Source organism: Salvia hispanica, chromosome 6 (genome assembly GCF_023119035.1).
Source record: "Salvia hispanica cultivar TCC Black 2014 chromosome 6, UniMelb_Shisp_WGS_1.0, whole genome shotgun sequence".
In the NCBI taxonomy this organism is placed as follows: domain Eukaryota; kingdom Viridiplantae; phylum Streptophyta; class Magnoliopsida; order Lamiales; family Lamiaceae; genus Salvia; species Salvia hispanica.
Genome location: NC_062970.1, coordinates 44,082,611 through 44,103,843, shown reverse-complemented (window position 1 = coordinate 44,103,843; position 21,233 = coordinate 44,082,611). Strand labels below are relative to the sequence as shown.

The following is a 21,233-nucleotide window of genomic DNA, read 5'->3' as shown; positions in this document are numbered from 1 at the left end:
AAAAATATCTGAAACTATATTCTTGTTCCAGAAAAAAAAACACTACTCATTTTACTACAAACTTAATCTCAATTTTTTGGACTATATTGGTTGAAAATACAAATCCAAAATTCTTAATTTTTTAAACTAATTTTTAAAATTGTAGGACATACTAAAATCCAAACAAATTACATAGTTTTTGTTACAAATTTTTATAATAATAATAAAACGTTTGTTTACTAAATAATACTCCCTCCGTCCAAAAAAAATAGATCACTTTTGCCATTTTGGGATGTCCACAAAAAATAGATCACTCTCTAAAAATGGAAAGTTTATCTCTCGTACTTTTCCCACTTTTTCTTCTCTCTCATACTTTACTCACTTTTTCTCCTTATCTCCCTTACTTTACCTACTTTTTCTCTTCATCTCTCTTACTTTACTAATTCTATATTAAAACCCGTGCCGAACAACAATAGATCTATTGTTTGTGGACGGACGGAGTAAAATATTACTTATATTTATAGAATCGTTATAATAGTGTGATTCAGAGTGAGATAGAAGCAGTAAAAGAATTCGATTATTGGAAAAATGATTACGGAAATCACTTCATATGATTATTCACATCGATATTCTATTTTACTGAAATATACAGTAGTAGTACTTGTCAACACTAGTACTTATTAAACATGCTATTTAGTATTTAGGGAGTAATTAACTAGACAAATATTATTACAAATATTAGGAGAACTAAATTAAGCTACTAGTTTAGTTTTTTTGCAGTATGGGAAGGTTTTCCGGTTTGGTAATCGCAAGGAGAGTAAGAGAGTAAGAAGGAAAGTAAGAGAGTAAGAAGGAAAGTTTGATTAATTACAGCAAACGGCTATAAATATAGAATTGTTAACCCAGCAATTCACACGTCTAATTTCTACTCTTCATTCTTGTTTCTGATCTAGCAATGGAAAATCCTCAGAAAAAAACGCTTGGTCGAAGGAAGATTGCGATGAAGAAAATCGAGAAGAAAAGCAGTCTTCAAGTTGCGTTTACCAAGCGCCGCGGCGGCCTTTTCCGCAAAGCCACCGAGCTCTCCATCCTATGCGGCGTCGAGATCGCAATTCTGGTCAAGTCTCCCGCCGGCAAACTCTACTCCTTCGGCCATCCCTCCGTCGAGGCTCTCATCAACTCTCCGGCGGCGAAGAGGAGATTGCCTTACGGCAACGACGATCGTCTGCAACTCCACCAATTGGAGCAATTGCTCAACTCCTTGGACAAAAAGGTTGAACAAAATCCCAACAATTGCGGCCTTCCATTGTCAATTCATGATGAACAACCTTCTTCTTCTTCCTCAAATCTGATGGCAGCAGATGAGTTTGTGATGGATGCAGCACTTCAACAACTCATCGCAGCAGATCATGACATTGTGATCGAAACAGATAGCTTTTGGGATGTTGAAGAAGCTCTTGCCTTCTTCAATTGATTACATCAGAATTGTCGATCACCCTAATTATGTGAATACATTCATCTCCAAAATTAGGGCTTTTATGCTATCTTCATATCACTATCATGTACTGTCACATTTTACGTTGATATCAGATTAATTCTCAATTCAATTGTGTTGTTTTTATGCCTTTGATACTTCCACACTCGTACAAATTGTTGAATACAAAATTGGAGGTTCTCGATCAAAATTAGGGTTTTTATGTGAACATATAGATCTACATGATTTAATGTTGATAGTAGATTAGTTCTCGATTCAGTTGTGTTTTTTGTTCTTATGATTCTCCAACACTCCTACGGACACATCAAAATTGGATAAATCTCCCACACTACCAAAATTTTACTACAGTTTTGGGTAATTCATTTTTTGTGTAAGAATCAAGTCAAAGTAAAGTGAAATTGAGTTATGAGTTCATGTAATTAAGGAAAGTTACAAGATGTTTGTACTGAGGCAAGTGTGTTTGTATTAAGGAAAGTTCCGGAAAGATCTGTACATAATCAACAAATTTCCAATTAAACTAAATCAGTTATGAACAAGCGTGGTGGTAGTGTTTTAGATTTTTGATTATGTCATCAAGATTGGAAGCATTTAATGATTTTTTTTATTTATTTTAGAGTAACGTTAACTTTTATCGTATGGTATACATAGAGAAAACTTCACTATTTATGCATGCAAAAACCTAGCTATAAAGGCAAATGTGCCCTAAAAACATGATATTATAATTAAGTTAAAATATATACTCGAATTTAGTTATAACTTCTATATCGGAAATGCCTTTTTTTATAGTTTGGATGCATCATAATATGAGTATTACTTAGTGTAAAGATTTAATTGATAGTTATATGAATGATATTCTTACATCTTACGAAGTTTTAAGGAAAATGAACTTTTATATATAGGAGTATAGTACTAATATAACATAGTTTGAAGCTTATTGACATTTGTATTATTGATTTATTTCACAGAGAAAATTGAATAACATGATTTCAAGGTCAATTAATTTATACTCCATGCAACGAATTTCACTAAACAAGCTCAATCAAATTTTTATTGGGCCGAAGGTGAACTGAATAGAAGTTACATGCTTTAATTAATTGTAATCTAGAGCTGAAATTCGAAATTCCAGTCCAACCAAAAAAAATACTACTAATATGGAGTATAATCAACTCGAAACTACTGTTCAGAAAACACCCAAAACTCTATTTTAGATAAAGGCAAAAAATAGAAGAAAAAGTATATAGAAAAGAAACTAAAAATTTGAATACTACAAAATATAAACAAGAACCATATATACATAGTTGAAAAATGGGCAATATTTATTCCCTCCGTCCCAGATAATTTGTCCTATTTTTTTATTTCGAACCGTCCCACATAATTTGTCTCATTTCACATTTTACTATTTTTGGTAGTGGACCTCATATTCCACTAACTCATTCTTACTCACATCATATTATAAAACTAATATACAAAAATAGGACACACGTTCCATTAACTTTTTCAACTCACTTTTCATTACATTTCTTAAAACCATGCCCGATCAAAGTGAGACGAATTATCAGGGATGGAGGGAGTATGACTCAAAAGAGAGAAGTGTCTTAAATTAATTGATGACACGTTTGCCAAATTATTCATGCAGTTTTAGTGATTTTATCAATTTTAATAAAAAACTTTGAAATATTAAAATTTAATTTTAATTAGTGTTTACGGAGGAGTAGTACTTAGAGCATCCGCAGCGGTTTGAAGATCTTGTCCGTCCGTCCGTGCCGCTGAGCACGAGCTAGTCCGTCCGCCGATGAGAGTTGTCCGTCCGTGCCAGCGGCACGGCGCTGCTCTTAGCTAAGAGCACGTCCGTGCCGCTGAGCAGCCATACGTGGCGTGTTTTTATTGGCCAACGGCATAGTCGTTGGCAAATTCAAATTTTAATTTTTTTTTTAAAATTCATAAATAATTCAAAATAATACCAAAAAAAAAAAATATATATTTTTGGATTCCCAAAAAAATAGAGCCGTTTATAGACGTTTTTTTTTGGATTTTTTTGATTTTTTTTAATCCCAAAATCATCTATAAATACACACATTCATCATCCACTTTTCACATCAAATTATCTCTCATTCATACTTTTTCATACTAATCATCTACATCTTCCTCTCTCACCCAAACTCTCTCTAAAAAATTCAAAAATGGATTTCACCAATCTCATTGCGGAAGCGGAGCGCGAAGAACAAGAATATTATGAACAATATCGTGCCGCCTATGAAGCCTATGTCGCCGCCAACGCCCCTCCTCCTCAACCAACTAGAGCAAAACGTCGCTACATCCCTCGTGATCGAGAGGGAGCCCATGAAAGGCTCTTTGCCGACTATTTTTCCGACCACGCGGTATCCACAAGATTACTTTCGGCGCCGTTTTCGCATGTCAAAACGGTTGTTTATGCGTATTGTCAACACATTGTCCACCCGCGTTGAATATTTTCAAGAAGGTGCAGACGCAACCGGTCGACAAAGTCTCACGGCGTTGCAAAAGTGTACTTGTGCCATCCGACAACTTGCTATTGGGCAAACGGCTGACCTCTTCGACGAGTATTTGCATGTCGGTGAGTCAACTGGAATCCTATGCCTCAAGAGTTTTTGCGACGGCGTTCGTTCTGCTTTCGGCGAGGAATTCCTTCGGGCACCCACCACCGACGATTGTCAACGGTTGCTTCGTCTTCACGAAACAGTCCACGGTTTTCCCGGTATGCTAGGCAACATTGACTGCATGCATTGGAAGTGGAAGAATTGCCCGACTGCTTGGAGGGGGCAACACTTAAGCGGGCACAAAGGTGGCGGCCCAACGCTTATCCTTGAAGCGGTCGCCGACTACCGCCTATGGATTTGGCACGCATATTTCGGTGTTGCCGGATCCAACAACGACTTGAACGTGTTATATTCTTCACCACTCTTCGATGATGTTTTGAATGGTGTAGCACCGGCGATCGACTTCACCGTCAACGGAAATGCATACCACATGGGTTACTATCTCGCCGATGGTATCTACCCAAGGTGGTCGACTTTCGTGAAGTCGTTCAGCAATCCACAAGAGCCGAGACGGATTCTTTTTGCGCAGCGTCAAGAGTCTGCTCGGAAAGACGTCGAAAGAGCTTTTGGTGTCCTTCAAGGCCGATTCAACATTGTGAAGTCCCTTTCTCGGCTTTGGTACGTTAAGAATATCGCCGACATCATGTACACGTGCATTATCTTGCACAACATGATTATAGCTGACGAAGGACCGATGGCGGGTAACTTTTACGACGAGGATGAAGCCGGAAGCTCAACCGCGAGGTCTCCCCCACGCCGAGGTGTGCATACGACGGTGAACGAGAGGATGGAAAGAAGACACACAATGCGCGATACAAGAGCCCACACTGAGCTACAAAAAGATCTAATCAATCACATTTGGGCGAAATTCGGCAACGAGTAGTGTAATTTTTAATTTTTAGGATTTTATTTGTATAATTTTTAATTTTTAGGATTTTAATTATGTAATTTTTAATTATTTTGTAATTTGTAATAGTATTTCGGATATTTTAATGCATTTTAATATTGTGGAAATGTTTTTATAATAATAGAATGGTGGGACCCTTGAGAACATCCTTAGCTAAGAGCACGAATGTGGGTGTTGTGCTCTTAGCTAAGGACAAGCAGTAAAAGTGGGTCCGGGCCCACTTCCATGCTCTTAGCTAAGAGCACAGATGGGGATGCTCTTAGTACTAATATTTTTTGTTCCATTTTCTTTAATTTCATAATTCAATATCATTTTCTAAACATACATCAAACTTTCATCCTAGTAATTATTGAGTCTAATAACATGACGTAGGACTGTAGGAGTACAATTTTTCTTTTTTGAAAAATATTTGAAAATTTGATTAATAAAATAATACAACTGCCAAAAAATTGCATTGAAAATTTTATAGTAATAAAAGTATATTCTCATTTTCTTATCCTATCATTGATTTCCCCAAATTCCGCTCGTGCGCATTTTCCACTCACCGATCGGTCGCCGCAGAGCCCTCCGCCACGATCAATCGCCGCCGCCGCCGAGATGACTAAAATTAAAACGACAACTTCATCAGCTTCCACTTCTACCAAAACTAACGGGTAAAACAAGTTTTAGTTTCATCAATTTTCCGCCCAAAATGTGCTGACAGAGCCTTTTTCTTTTCTTCCAAAGGAAAATTGGCGTGCTATTGAATCATGGTGAGACCAAGAAGAAGGCTGGAAGGAAGAAGACGGCGCGAAAAATTATATCGAAAATTGACGCCATGAAACCTAAGAAACCTCCACCGGCTTTCTTCTATTTCCTGTACGTATTTCGTTTGTCAATTTATGTAGAAATCATGGAAAATTATGTATGTTTCTACTTCACTATATTGATTCAATGTGTGTGTGGCTTTGTTTTGAAGAATTGAAGTGTTTTAGAGTGTGATAATTAGGTCTTATTGATGTATTTTGGGGAAAAAAGGTAGAGAACAAAATGCAGCTTTTATTGGATGTTCAACACTGTTTAACTAGCAATTGAATGATTCTGAATTCCCTTTATTCGTCTTCCAAGTTGAATTCAGTTCAAGTTTTGTGTGCTGAAAAAAGGTTGTTATCTTTTGATGTATTGTAGTTGGTTGTTCTTGCTGGCTGAGGTTTGTTGTGAACTTGTTTTACTTTTCCAATATTGCATCTGCTGTTGTTTAGTATATGGAAGAGCTTGCTATCGTTGAGTGGTTTGTCATAGATTTTAAGCGAAACACTTTAAGTATGAAAATACTCTTTCGAATTCACCAAATCTTGAGAAGATACCGAAATTGCAGTTTTGCACCTGAACACCTCTCTGCAATGAATTTTTGATGTTCCAGGCAGGATTTTCGTAAGGAATATCAAGAGATGAATCCTGATATCAAGTCAATGTGTCATGTATGTACTGCAGAGACCCAATATGGACTAATCATCTGTTGTTTATGTTTCTGGTTTAGTGTGAAAATGTCATGGTTACAGCGTTATTGCAGATCGGGAAAGCATGTGGGGAGAAGTGGAATACGATGACATATGAGGTTTATGATCTAACTTTTGCAGCTATTCATCTGAGAGCTTAGTGACTAATTTTATGATTTGGGGAGAATCTACACTCTCTTGAAACTATATTGTGTAGACAAATTGGAAAGTAAATAGGAGAAAAGTTACGTACTTCTTCCACTTTATTTAGATGAGGCAGTACATCCCTTTTTGATGCGTGAGATGAAGCAAGTATCTCGATGAATAGATTTTGGGTCCTGCATTATTTGTTTTCTCTTTCATGTCTTGTCATGGTCTTCATCCTATGTAACTTGGTTGCTCTGAGTTACTGCATTCATAATGTTGCTTGATTCAAATGTGCTTGTTACGTTGTAAGTTTGAGCATTCACCTGAAGTGCAGCTTGTTACGAAGCACTGTTGCCATTTCTGATGCATTATGGTTTCTGATCTGTAGGAAAAGGTGAAGTACTATGATATCGCCACTGAAAAACGAGCAGAGTTTGATAGGGCTATGGTAAAATTCACTAAAAGAAAGGTAAAACTGTAGTAAAATATAAACATTTCCACCTTCTGTATTGCTCCATAACAGAGGGAGAAAAGAAAAGGTAATGATAGGTAGACATTTCTTTAACATGATAAACAATTTGCAGGAGAGTGGGGATTTTGATGAAGACGAGTCGGACCTTGATGCCGACTCGGATTTTGATGGATGAAACTGCTACACTAGGGTACAATGCTCAACTGTAGATGCCACTTTCTCGACTCTGTTTCTTGTATCCGTATCTGTATAATCTTTTGTGCAGAAAACTCGATTAGTTTTAGGGATATCACAGTCTTGAGTATTTGATTAAATTTAAATGGTCTTCTTACCCTAAATGTACAAGCTCACATGATTGTGATTGCAGACATGTTCTAAACCTTGCTGTCTATTGCATGATTCAAGTGGTGGGAGTTGCCATTATGTACATTTTTAGTTTGAACTGCGTCTTAAGCATCTATACCCACACTTTCCCATACACTCTCTTGTATATTGTTGTGTAGATCCATACCTTATTTAGTGAAATCAAGAAATCTGGTATAAATTGTTCTTTTTCTCAGGTTCACTGCAGTTCTATCAATCAGATAGAAATCTTGACATTTTGATCTTGTTCTTTTGATGCTATGATCTTCAACGCGTTGTACACTAATTTAAGAGAAAATGTCTTACCAATTTAGTTGTGCTTCGTAAGTTCTTTGTATCTGAAGCACTAGAGATTTAAAACTTGTGAGTAGTAGGTTTTGTCCGATATTTTTGTAAAGGGCAGTTTATACTAAGAAAGAATGAGATGGAATGAAGAAATGAAAAAATGAGGAACAAAATGGAATGAAGTACAACAAATAATAGAATGTTGTGGTTGCCTTCAGTGTCACGCTGTTTTCATTGATGCATGATAGTGTCAAGTAAGTAAGTCATCAAGTCATATCAATGCTGATATATTGATTGGTTGAAAATGAGAATGAATCAATCTTGATTTTAATGTTGATACGCAAAAATCAGAATTTGAAGAAAGTTTAAGAAAGTTTAAGAATTTCCGGTCAATTATCATTTTTTAAATAAATATGGAGAAATACAAAGTGGATTTACAAAAGAAAGTACGTTCAGTGCATGCATGCATGCTGTTATCAGATTTGAATTTAGCGATGATATTATATATTTTTAAATTAATAATAATAATATCACTGAGTAGTTTGAATAATAATAATAATATTAATATTAATATCCTAATAAAGTAAACGGCTTTCCATTCCCACGGAAAACGGAGGACCATGAAAAAAACCAGTTTCCCTCCTTATTTCCCTTCCCTCTCTCTCTCATCGTCCCACAATCAATCTCATTCCGCTTCAACAACAATTCCACAACGCGGAGGAGGAAGAAGAGGAGGCCGCCGCGGCGCATGAGGTGGTAGCAGCACAGAAATGGCGGCAATTCCAGGAATGATGGACATTGCCAAGCTCAATCAAACCATTCTGTGCTACGCCGAAACCATTTACCGGTTCAATGGCCTCTGGGAAGGCCCCGATCCATTGACCCCCCTCATTTCTCTCTTCCTCATCCAGCTCACCTTCTCCATGGGCGTCATCCACCTCCTCGTCTTCGCTCTTAAACCCTTCAACCAACCCCCCTTCATCGCTGAAGTCCTCGTAACTCCTTTTCCCCCTCCGATTCCCTTCAATTTTGATCAATTCGTTGATTTAGGGTTTGCATTGTGTTGAATCGATGTTCAATTTTGTTTTGATTTGGTATTTTGTTCGATTTTCAGGGTGGTATACTGTTAGGGCCAAGCGTATTTGGGCGAATTGCGGCATACAGAAAGCTCGCATTCCCAAATTATTCGTTCAGAATATTGGAGCCGATGGCGCATTTATCCATCACTTACTACGCTTTCTTAATCGGATTGAAAATGGATGTTAGAGGAATTATGCGAACTAGTCCAAAGGCTATGAAGGTAGCTCTCTCTGGCATCATCATCCCTTTCTTTGTTGGCTCAGGGTTATACTTCATTTTCCAAATCGATAAGCCGGAGAGAGCTGGCTGCCTCTTCTGGGGCGCTGCCCTCACCGTCACCGGCTTCTCCGTCCTCACCAAGATCCTCGACAAGCAGCAGATGCTCCACGTCGAGAGCGGGAAGACCGCCCTGTCTTCGGCCCTCATCAACGAGACGTGCTCATGGGGCTTACTTGCCCTCGGATTCGCTGTCACGAGCTCCCAGTCAAACATGCAGTGGTCCGTGATCAGCACTGTGGCGTTTGTCCTCGGCTGCGTCTACTTTGTCCGCCCCGGCCTTAGCTGGATCATCCGGAGGGCCCCCGAGGGGCAGGGGTATAGTGAGTTCTATATATGTTCCATTGTGTCCGGGATGGCCCTTAGTGGGGTCATCACGGACGCGTGTGGCACGCACCCGATGATCGGGGCGTTTGTGTTCGGACTCATCATACCTAATGAGGTGCTCGAGGTGACGATCGTGGATAAGTTGGAGGATTTCGTGATGGGGATTCTGATGCCGGTTTACTTTGTGGTTTGTGGGCTGAGGACGAATGTGGATTCGATGTCGAATGAGACTTCTTGGGCTGTTGTTTTGCTGGTTATACTCTTGGCCTGCGGTGTCAAGGTGCTGAGCGCTCTCGCGGTCTCGGCCTTCTCTGATATCCCGGTCGATGAGGCGATGGCCGTCGGGTTCATGTGCAATACCAAGAGCGTGATGGCCTTGATCATTCTTGAATCCGGCCAGATACAAGGGGTAGTGTGCCTCTGTTTTTGTTTTTGTTTTTGTTTGTGTTTGTGTGTGTGTTTGTGTTTGTGTTTGTGCTAATGTAAAGTGGCAATGGTTGTTTTTGTGTTCTTGATAGGCATTGAGCACGCAGACATACTCGGTGATGATCGTGGCGGTTCTTGTGATGACGATGATCGCAACGCCGGCGGCTGTCTGGTTCAAGCCGGTGCAGAACGTGGTGGCGTACAAGAGGCGCACGGTGCAGAAGGCCAAATCGGACGAGGAGCTCCGAGTGGTGGCGTGCATCCACACCACGCGCAACGTCCCGAGCATCATCCACCTCCTCCGCACGTCCAACGCGCGTGCCCAGTCCCCGATGAGCGTGTTCGCCCTGCAGCTCGTGGAGCTCGTGGGCCGCGCCTCGACCATGATGGTCGTGCACAGCTCGCGCAAGGCCGGGCTGCGCAACTCCAGCACGGTCGAGCTCCAGGCCGACCAGATCATCACGGCCTTCGACAACTACGAGCTGCGGTCCGAGGGGGTCGCGACGCAGGTCATCACCGCGCGCTGCCCCTACACGACCATGGACGACGACGTGTGCACGGTCGCGCGGGAGCGCCGCGCGTCCTTTCTCGTCATCCCGTTCCACAAGCAGCGGAACGCGGACGGCGAGATGGAGGACATCAACCCGTCCCTCCGCAGCATCAACGAGGGCATCCTCGATAACGCGCCCTGCTCGGTCGGCATCCTGGTCGACCGAGGGGCCGCGGAGACGCAGGACCACGCGCAAAACGTCGCGGCCCTGTTTTTCGGAGGGCCAGACGACCGCGAGGCCCTCGCGTACGCGTGGCGTATGGCCGACGAGACGGACAGCAAGCTCACCGTGGTGAGGTTCATCCCGAGCTCGGAGGCTGCCAGCGCAAATCACGAGGCGGCCGGCCACGTGAGCCTCGAGATCGACACGGAGCGCGAGAAGCTCCTCGACGACGACTACTACAACAAGTTCAGAAACGCGACGGCGAACAGCGCCAACATCCGGTGCTTCGACCTGGTTCTCGACGACGAGGAGGAGACGATCAAGGCGATCAAGTCGATGGACGAGCACTACCACGACCTGTACATCGTCGGAAGGGGAAGAGGGATGCAGTCGGCGCTGACGACGGGGCTTGCGGACTGGTGTGACTGTCCCGAGCTGGGGCCGATAGGGGACCTTTTGGTGACGTCGGAGTTCGAGTCGTCGTTCTCGGTGATGATCGTGCAGCAGTACAACGAGTCCGGGAGGTCGAGGGAGGGGTCGTACAGGTCGGCCACGTCGGTGAACTATGCCGGAGAGGAGATGGTGAGGGAAACGGCGCCGGTGGAGAGCGAGAAGTTTGAGTCTTTTGGGAGTTTCAGGAAGTGGGATCATGAAAATTGATGGACGGATTGATGCAATCTAGTTGTGAGTTGTATTAGGCTTGTTGAATGAGTTTGATTGTGGCAATTGATGTTGTTCTTGTTACAGTTTTTCATAATGAGAGAAACTTTCACTTTTTGTTTTCATTTCAGTTTTCTATATGGTAGTATTTCATAATCTAAAGTTAAAAAGAAAATTGAAGACAACGGCCGAAAAAGTTATAACTATTCATTTAATGTTTGTGTTAGGACCTTAGAGCAATAATAGGGCTTTGAAATGGAAATGACAAAGTTAAGAATGTCACATTTTAATCATGGATAATTTTATGATAATGAGTTAGAATCTGTCATTCAACTAAAACAATCTCACGGTCTAATCTTAGAGAGTTAATTAGTTACTCATCCAATTAAAATAATCTTAATACAACTTAATATTAGATAGATAATAATTATACGATAATGAGTCATAACCGCTAAACAACACTTATTATACTACGGTGGTGTTTGGTTGACAAGATAAAATAATACCAAGATATAATCTAGGATTGAGTTGTGGGATTATTTTAGTCATAGAGGATTAGCTAAGACTAATTATCCTATGATTATCCATAGTTGAAGGACTTAATCTCATGAACCAAACACACTATTAATTTAATCCGGGATATAATCTTGCAAACCAAACACCCCCTACTGCTATTAATTAATAACCGTTGGGAGTCTATGGTCTTCGTTTTAACAGTAACTAATGCATATAATTATTAAGGATCTTTCTTTGCCTTGGGTGGTAAGGCATTAAAATTAGTCAATAAATATTGAATTAACACAAGATTACAACTGTCGTTTGTCGTGAGCATTAGGTAGCTTTCGACCGTTGATTGCCAAATTGCAGCCACAACGGTTAAGCATTAAACAGAATATATTTGCTGTAATTTTTAGTTTATTTTTGAATTCTTTAGCCACTTCAAACTTTATTTTATTGTCTTCTTTTTCTTCTAGTAGTATATCTTTTCTCCAACTTTTGGAATCTTGACCTATTGTTGAATGATTATAACGGAATGTTTAACCCAAAAAAATTCTCCATTAATTAAGGGAGCACAATATAGACACAAATTTTATCTTAATTTAGAGAATACTATGATTTCTGTAGTGATGCAATATTTGTAATTAATAATTCAAATTTTATGGCCCTCCAGATTAAAATCGAAATTCTAAATATTAGTAATATTAGCTTAAAAAATACTACTAATATTATACTACCTCCGTCTCCCAAATATTGACACACTTTGCCCCGATAAGAATTTTAAGAAATGTAATGGAAAGTGAGTTGAAAAAATTGGTGGGATGTGGGTCCTACTTCTGAAGTATTAGTTTTATAATAAAATGTGAGTAGGAATGAGTTAGTGGAATATGAGGTCTACTACTAAAAATTGTAAAAGTGAAGTGTGTCAAACTTTCAGGAACGAAACGAAATGGTAAACTGTGTCAAACTTTCAGGGACGATCGAAATGATAAACCGTGTCAAACATGTAGTATATAATTAAATGGAATTTTGAAGTATTTTAGAAATATTAATTATTTTCAATGGAATGAATATATTACTATACATATTTAGAATTCTACATTAATTTAGGAAAAGATTGTTTTTTACTCAAATTAAATATCTGAATAAGAATAACTTTCCCATTACTCCAAAATAATCTCCTAATCAAACTGGAAATCATAAAGAATTTTATCAAAGATCTTCAAATCAAATAATTTATCGAACAAGTGCTTGATATTTATGAAAAATCAATCAACTAATTCAAAGTGAAATAGAACGCAGATTAAATCATTCAGAAGTTTCACAACCGATATTGAATTACAGCAGAAATCATAAAGAATATATCAGTAAAATTAATACAGCTGATGTTAGCCTTTACACATAAGTATGATCCAGGAAAAAGATCAAACTGGAAAAAAATGAAAAAGAAAACAGCAGCCATAATAATGAAACATCAGATCAAATCCTTCAGTCAGTTATCACTCCAGAACCACGTGCTTGTGCGATTCAATTCGAGAAGGGGAGAAGAAAAAAAATCAAAATCAGAAATGGCATCCGCAGCAGAGGAAGAAGAAGCAGAGCGCGGAGACCAAACACACGGCCTCGAAGGCGGAGACGAATTTGAAAAGGACGTCATCTATGAACCAGAGGTGCAGATTGAACCTCTTCTTCCACCGCAATGCGGCGGAGCCCCTCAACTTCCACCGCCACGAACTGCCACCGCCGCTGCTGCCGGAGGAGGTGCTTCTCCCGCTCTCGCTCCGGCTGCTGTTCCCCTTCTTGTTCAGCCTCTTGAAGAACAGCGAGAAACTCGAAGATTTCTCCATGAATCGAATCCTCCGCTGATCTGATTGAGATCGTGAAACGGCGGTTGGTTACGACAATGAGTTTTGGGTTTTTTGTTTTTTTAGTATTACGAGAAAAACGGGAATTAATAGAGGGGAGAAAGTAGAATAACGGACGTCATCAGGGGTGTTTTGGGAATTTCACGTAGTGTTTATGTGGGCCCCTGCGAGTAGGCCTTGTATTTAACGGTTCCGCGTTTTCGTGGGGTTGAATGGGATGGATGTCGTGCAATACTTGGTTCTACTATGAACAGCCTGTTTTCGATACTTCCACTCTTCTTGTATTGCTTTATTTGTAACTTATTAAAATTTGATCAATAATGATTTTCTCTGTAAATAGTAATTATTTTTTTTTTTGGCAAATAAAGAATAAATAAATATAAATTTTAAAGAAATTGTAACGATGAACTCGAACGTGTGATCTTTGGTTTGACATCAACCACTCTACCGCTAGGCCAACACATGTAGGGATGAGTAAGTAAATCTTACTGAAACCATCATACCTTATAACTTATCGAAAATTTGGTAGGAGAAAAACCGTAACTCTACCTTACCAAAAAGATTTCGGTATGACGATTTCAATACTGACATTTTTCTTTATTTTCGGTATGCCAAATTAGACAATCCAACAATCGGACATCACTAGCTCGCCCTCATTTCCTTCGTAGTGAGTCGCCGGTCCCGCCCCCTCTTGCAACATAACCTAATGGTTCTCCATTTTAGTGGGGTGAATAGGGAAAATGTCATGCAATTGTTGATTCTACTATGAGCAAGCTCCTTTACACTACTTCCATTCTTAATGAGCTCTTCTTAAAGAGGATTCTAGTAATTGAGTGATTAAAACTCCGACATATTGGATTGGAAAAGAAGGATTTTGTGAACATTTTTAAATTAAGTGAAATTGCCTTTTTCTTTTTAATGCAAATAAATAGATTTCTTTGCAATACAAATTTGGATTCTCAAGGTCGTATAAGATATATTTAGGGAATGGGACATGGATACTTTACTTACCACAAAACAACTAATTAAACAGAAAAAGAAGTACTACTAGTTTTATTCAATTGATAAGTATTGTATTTTCATAATTGTCTTTAAGAAAAAAGCATAGACATAATAAATAAACATAGGAGCATGTATGCAATTCTAGTATCATTATGTTTTGCTCATGTCAATGGTCAATAGGTTTAAGTTGAATAAATATTTTACACTATAAGTCGACTTAACTACGTAAATATTACGTACAATTTAACTTTTATATAGTATATATTTATAAATATAGTATAGTCCCATTATAGAAATAACAATTACAATTTTTTCCTCTTTAAATCATGAAATGTATGTTAAAATTTGTAAAGAATCTCGTTTCTGTCGTGAAAGAAAAGCACTTTTGAAATATTCAATTGAGATTGAAGCTTTGTGGTATTAAAAGACAAAGGCGTCAAAAGTGACAAATAAATGATGGAAAAGATATAACGAATATTTTTCTTTGCTTTTGAACCGATATTCCAATTTTCTTTCTTCGTTGTATTTTTCTATTTTCTTGCTGGCCATATATATGAATTAATCAGATATACTTTTAATATATAAAATTTGATATTCTATTTTTCTTGCCCAACTACTAGTATTTAATTCGAAGGGTATAATTTTGGTTCGTTCAATTTTTTTGTAGACCATATATAGAAAATCAAAATAAGAGTACTCTTGCAGTAAGAGATCTTTCACGTCTATTCATAATAAAGAGAGATAAATAAAAGAAATATATATAAAAAATAATCCCAGGAGTCGATGTTAGTATATGTATGTCTTTTGATTTTTAGAGTTATTAGTATTAGATTTTTTCTAGCTCTGGTTTTGTTTAAACTTCAATTCTCAGTTAATGTAAAGCATGTAAACCTATCATAATATTTTTTAAGTTATTTATGTAGTTTATATATTGAAAGTGTATATACTTTTACCAACCAAAATGCATGATAAAATTTTGTACTATAAAATTGCGCGTGGTATGAAATAAAGTACTAATAAACTATTGTTTTATTGGTTGTTCTTATGTGTGGCTGCAATAGCTAATCATATTAAATGTAATTAGGCCTTATTGTCATTTTGCCTAACAAACTGCATATGTATATTGCTTTGTTGTCACACTTTATGCGGCATTTAATTGAAATATGCTCAAAATCATGCAGGCCAGCCATTGCCCACGAGGCACATTTTTATATCTAACAAATCAACCTCTGCTAACTTCCATTTTTCTTCTGTCGCCAATCTTTAATGTTTGGTCTATCGTTCCAGTTTAAGTCCTATTTTTATACTTTCTCCATCCCTATATAATAGGGACATTTTTTTTCGAATACGAGATCTAAAAAAAATATTTTAAATGAATTGAGAAAAACGAAAATAAAATAGGAAAAAAATAACATAGATAAATGAATAGGAAATAAAGTAAAAAGGAGAAAATATGTTGTTTTTTTGAAAAAAAAAAAAAAAGGAATTGTTTCTTAGTAAAACAGCCCGAAATAGATATGACAACTCAACTATTATTATTTTTTAATTATAAATTTAGTATTTCATATATCCATCAATCAAGTTATCATTATACTAATTCACACACAAATGACTGTAAAAATCACATAGCAAGAGCTTTATATAAAAAAGCGCGAAAATAATTTTATAGTACAATATTAGTTGGACGAGTACTGTCTTTATTTGCTGTATACATATTGTACACATCCTATAAAAAAATTGAAAAATAGACAATTCATTCAGACATTTTATACGGTTTGTGAATTATTCATATAATATCACTGCATTTTTGGTATATTTTGTGAATTATTCTGCAAATTTCCTATCTTTAAAAAAATTTCAAAATTTACAATTTATTTCTTATCAAAATCAATCGAGAAGAACAAAAATACGGCTTATGATATAAATGGGCTCCCTCTACGGCATACGAATTAATTTGAAATGGAATATATAGTAAATAAATATTGTTAAAAACAAATGTTTCCAGTGTTCTTTTAGGATCAGCAATGAGTTTTCAGTTGATTATCAATATCCTTTTTAGTTGGGCCGGATTTTGAATTTTAGTTTTTGATTGGTTATAATTCATCCTCGGCCCAATAAGATATAATCTAAAGCTTTAAGGGTACATTAGCCTTTATAACTAGTTTTTTGCATGCATAAATAGTAAAGTTTTCTCAACGTATATATACCATAGTGTAAAAGTTGCACCAAAATTCATTAAATGCTTCCAATCTTGATGACATAATCAAAAATCTAAAACACGCTTACCTTATTTAAGTTTGGAAAGTTGTAGATTTTGTAAAGATTTTCCCTCAACGTTCTTTAATTTAAACACACTTGCCTTAATACAAACATCTCGATGCTTGCCTTATTTACATGAACATAAAAAACCCTAATTCAGATGTGAAAAAACCCCCTAATTTTTCGAGATGAATTTATTTGCATAGTTAGGCTCCCAAAATGTGATAATTCTGATAAGTGGTGAAGACGTTTCTTCATAATCATAAAATTTATCTGCTGCGATCATATTGCCTTAATACAAACATCTTGAAACTTGCCTTAATTATATGAACATGACCAAATCTATTGACTCAATTTTATTTTGACTTGATTCTTACACAAAATAATGAATTATCCAAAACACTTTGTAGTAAAATTTTGGTAGTTTAGGAGAGTTATGCAATTTTGTGCGTGTAGTAGTGAAAATTTGGTAGTTTGGGAGATTTACGAAATTTTGATCAAGAACCACCAATCGTTTATTCAACAATTTGTACGAGTGTGGAAGAATCAAATTAAAGCATAATAACAACACGATTGAATTGAGAATTAATCTATTATCAACGTAAAATGTGACAGTACATGATAGTGATATGAAGATAGCATAAAAGCCCTAATTTTGGAGATGAATGTATTCACATAATTAGGGTGATCGACAATTCTGATGTAATCAATTGAAGAAGGCAAGAGCTTCTTCAACATCCCAAAAGCTATCTGTATCGATCACAATGTCATGATCTGCTGCGATGAGTTGTTGAAGTGCTGCATCCATCACAAACTCATCTGCTGCCATCAGATTTGAAGAAGAAGAAGAAGGTTGTTCATCATGAATTGACAATGGAAGGCCGCAATCGTTCGGATTTTGTTCAACCTTTTTGTCCAAGGAGTTGAGCAATTGCTCCAATTGGTGGAGTTGCAGACCACCATCGTTGCCGTAAGGCAATCTCCTCTTCGCAGCCGGAGAGGGGGCCACGCGGTTGATGAGAGCATCGACGGAGGGATGGCCGAACGAGTAGAGTTTGCCGGCCGGAGATTTCACCAGAATAGCGATCTCGACGCCGCATAGGATGGAGAGCTCGGTGGCTTTGCGGAAAAGGCCGCCGCGGCGCTTGGAAAAGGCAACTTGAAGACTGGATTTCTTCTCGATTTTCTTCATCGCAATCTTCCTTCGACCAAGCGTTTTTTTCTGAGGATTTTCCATTGGTAGATCAGAAACAAGAGTGAAGAGTAGAAAATAGTTAGATCGAATGAAGAGAAATTAGACGTGTGAATTGTTGGATTAACAATCCAATATTTATAGCCGTTTGCTGTAATTAATGAAACTTTCCTTCTCACTCTCTTACTCTCTTACTCTTTTACTCTTACTTTCCTTCTCTTACTTTCCTTCTTTGCGATTACCAACCGGAAAACCTAGCCATACTGCAAAAAAACTAAACTAGATTATTTAATTTACTTCTCCGCCTATTTGTAATACTATTTGTTTAATTATTACTAAATAGCATTTTTAATAGTAGTACTAGTGTTGTACAGTATATTTCAGTAAAATAGAATATCGATGTGGATATTCATAATTCATATGACGTGAATCATTTCCCAATAATTGAATTCTTTTACTGCTTCTATATCACTATGAATCACACTATTATAACGATTCTATAAATATAAGCAATAAATTAGTAAACAATTTTTTATTATTATTACAAAAATTTGTAACAAAAACTATACCATTTGGTCAAATTTTGGTATGTCCCACAACTATGTAGTTTAAAAAATTCTGAATTTGTATTTGTTCTCAATTATTTCCATGATAAATAAAATTGATTGTCGACGTGATGTTGTTCATATTTTTTAATCAAATGATAATGTTATTCTTATGCGCAGGTTTAATTCATCCGTATAACGTCGACATATGTATTTTGGCTCTCATTTCATATCAAATTTCACCAAAAAAAATTCGTATAATCGAGAACAAATACAAGAATCATGGTTTTCTAACAATTTTATAATACTAATAATTTATAATAATTATAACAAAAATAAAAATGATAAGTATGTCTTTAATTATGAAAAATACACACGTGTTTAATTAAATATATATAGAGAGAGGGGTGGAAGATTGTTTGACAGTAAGATTTTATGCTATTTACTCTTTTTGGTGGCACCATTTAATTACATGCTCCTAAATGATTTTACAAATTTGTAAAAAAATAATACTTCAATACTTATTTCATTATAAGTATAACTATCTGTAAATAACAAATATAGCATAGGAAAAGAGAATGATAAAGTTCGAATATCATATATTAATAATAATATTATTATTATTATTATTATTATTAATTTTTATTTAGTTTAGTTAATTTAATTGCTATACATAACAAATCCACTTCTCCTTTTCCCAGTCAAAATCAATTCTCTCGATAAATACATATATATATATAGAGAGAGAGAGAGAGAGGGAGGGAGAGAGGGAGCTGATCTAGAGAGAAGGGGAAGATTGTGTGATAGTAGTATAAGAGAAAGGGTGGTGGGGGTAAAGGGAATCCCCACAGCCTCGCTAGTAGATCTATACACAACCGATATTCCAATATACCATTCAAAATTCCAAGCCAGATATCCTTTCTGATACTAAATTCCACCATTCTTCCTCTCCTTGCTTAGTTATCAACGTGAATTACCAATTAATTACTCCACTCAATCAATCACTCAGAGAGAAAGTGAGTTTTGAATTTGTATGCAATGCTGGAATTGAGAGCGGGGAGGAGGTGCTACTCCGAGGCGGTGGAGGGAGTGAATGTGGGATTGGCTTTTGTTGATGCCGTCATTGGATTTGTAGCTCTTTATAAGGTAATTCAACTCTTTTTTTTTTTTTTACTTTATGTTTAGTATCGTGAATTGGTCGAGTGAGTGATATTCTCTGATTCTCTGATTGAAATTGGAGTTTTTGCTGTTTTGATTTTATGCTAGTTTCTAGCGGATTTTTTTTTCGTTTATCACTGGTTGAGGTGGATGTGATGAATGACAATTGGGGAAAACGATCAATCATTATTATCAATTTGATTCTGACTGAACATTGAATGCCTGAAGCATAGAGAAGACCGATGCCCTAGGCTGCCTTAGCAGGAACTGTCTGTGTCAGCATTTCCATATGTTTGGCAACTCATTAATGAGTTGATATGCCATTTTGTAGGAATGAGTTGCTAACTTTTTAATTTGAAACAACCACAGATTTTCTATCCAATATGTTTAATCATTAATTCTGTTACCTAATTCATGATTTTGATGTTCATACCATCTTTGGAATTTCTCTGTGGAAATACTGAAGTCTGATATATTGATTTTGGCTGGATTTGTAAAATCATTGTTATAACGTCTTATTTTATTTGTGAGGATTCTATCTGTAAATTCTGTCGTCTAGCGGCGTGTTTATGGCGTGATACATGCTAAAACTGGCTTGAAGAATATTTACATAGCTGTCAATAACCGTCCCAGGTTATAAAATGAGTGCTGCCTTTTAGCGGTGCATTTAGGGCGTGATAACTGCAAAAATAGCGTGACGAATATTTAGATAGCTTTCAAATGACCTTCAGGATTTCCTCGTGAGTTAGTTGCTCGTAAAGCATTAGTACCAAGGAAACAGATTTGCAATGCAATCACGCCATTTTCGAGTGTCAGCATCACCACTAAACTTGTCATCAGTGTCACCTGTTTCGGTCTTGCCTTTTTGTTGCACCTTTTGAGGATGATAGTTTGTGATGGTTCACACAATTCAAAATCACTGCTCTGGATCTGATTGAATGATGACCAAATAGAGTGGTTTTATGGGATATTTTGAACCGTTACAATATTTTCATAGGAATATTTGTCTAGCTATATTTTGCAACCATTGCAAAAAAATCCAGTGTGATCTAGACCTATTACAAGTGGAAATTAGCATAATTTTAAATGCTTCATATATTTTCACAAACAAACGCTATGCTTCCTAATCAGCTTATCCTCTGAACTTGATGGGGTCTGAATTGAGTTGCTAACTTTTTAATTTGAAATAACCACAGATTTTCCATCCAATATGTTTAATCATTTATGCTGTTACCTAATTCATGATTTTGATGTTCATACCATGTTTGGAATTTCTATGTGAAACATTCAAATACTGAAGTCTGATATATTGTTTTTGGCTGGATTTGTAAAATCATTGTTATAACGTGTTATTTTATTAGTGAGGATTCTATCTGTAAAATCTGTCGTCTAGCAGCGTGTTTATTGCGTGATACATGCCAAAACTGGCTTGAAGAATATTTACATAGCTGTCAATAACCGTCCCAGGTTATAAAACGAGTGCTGCCTTTTAGCGGTGCATTTAGGGTGTGATAACTGCAAAAATAGCGT

The 21,233-nt window shown here is 37.0% G+C and overlaps 5 protein-coding genes across 6 annotated transcripts in view; 4 read left to right on the top strand and 1 right to left on the bottom strand.

Moving 5' to 3' along the window:
* Positions 1–934: 934 nt before the first annotated feature.
* On the top strand, positions 935–1,453 carry LOC125195447 (agamous-like MADS-box protein AGL61). The gene has a single exon (XM_048093595.1). It carries the CDS (start codon positions 935–937, stop codon positions 1,451–1,453), a length of 519 nt encoding a protein of 172 aa, XP_047949552.1.
* A 3,992-nt stretch (positions 1,454–5,445) lies between these two features.
* LOC125192700 (high mobility group B protein 14-like) lies at positions 5,446–7,516 on the top strand. Its single transcript, XM_048090329.1, has 7 exons — positions 5,446–5,610; positions 5,684–5,815; positions 6,360–6,417; positions 6,510–6,554; positions 6,971–7,051; positions 7,167–7,244; positions 7,422–7,516. The coding sequence occupies exons 1-6, from the start codon at positions 5,555–5,557 to the stop codon at positions 7,227–7,229; spliced, it is 435 nt and encodes a 144-aa protein (XP_047946286.1). The 5' UTR covers positions 5,446–5,554; the 3' UTR covers positions 7,230–7,244; positions 7,422–7,516.
* An 814-nt stretch (positions 7,517–8,330) lies between these two features.
* Positions 8,331–11,309, top strand: LOC125193409 (cation/H(+) antiporter 15-like). The gene is made up of 3 exons (XM_048091192.1): positions 8,331–8,697; positions 8,817–9,794; positions 9,904–11,309. Exons 1-3 carry the CDS (start codon positions 8,473–8,475, stop codon positions 11,182–11,184), a joined length of 2,484 nt encoding a protein of 827 aa, XP_047947149.1. The 5' UTR covers positions 8,331–8,472; the 3' UTR covers positions 11,185–11,309.
* A 6,205-nt stretch (positions 11,310–17,514) lies between these two features.
* On the bottom strand, positions 17,515–18,045 carry LOC125195446 (agamous-like MADS-box protein AGL61). Its single transcript, XM_048093594.1, has one exon. It carries the CDS (start codon positions 18,043–18,045, stop codon positions 17,515–17,517), a length of 531 nt encoding a protein of 176 aa, XP_047949551.1.
* Positions 18,046–19,308: 1,263 nt separating this feature from the next.
* Positions 19,309–21,233, top strand: part of LOC125196451 (tobamovirus multiplication protein 1-like) — a 9,245-nt gene continuing 7,320 nt past the window's right edge. For both annotated transcript variants that reach the window (XM_048094973.1, XM_048094970.1), the window contains exon 1: positions 19,309–19,691. In XM_048094973.1, coding sequence (XP_047950930.1) covers positions 19,584–19,691 — 108 coding nt within the window. In that variant the 5' untranslated portion in view covers positions 19,309–19,583. The remainder of the gene's footprint in view (positions 19,692–21,233) is intronic.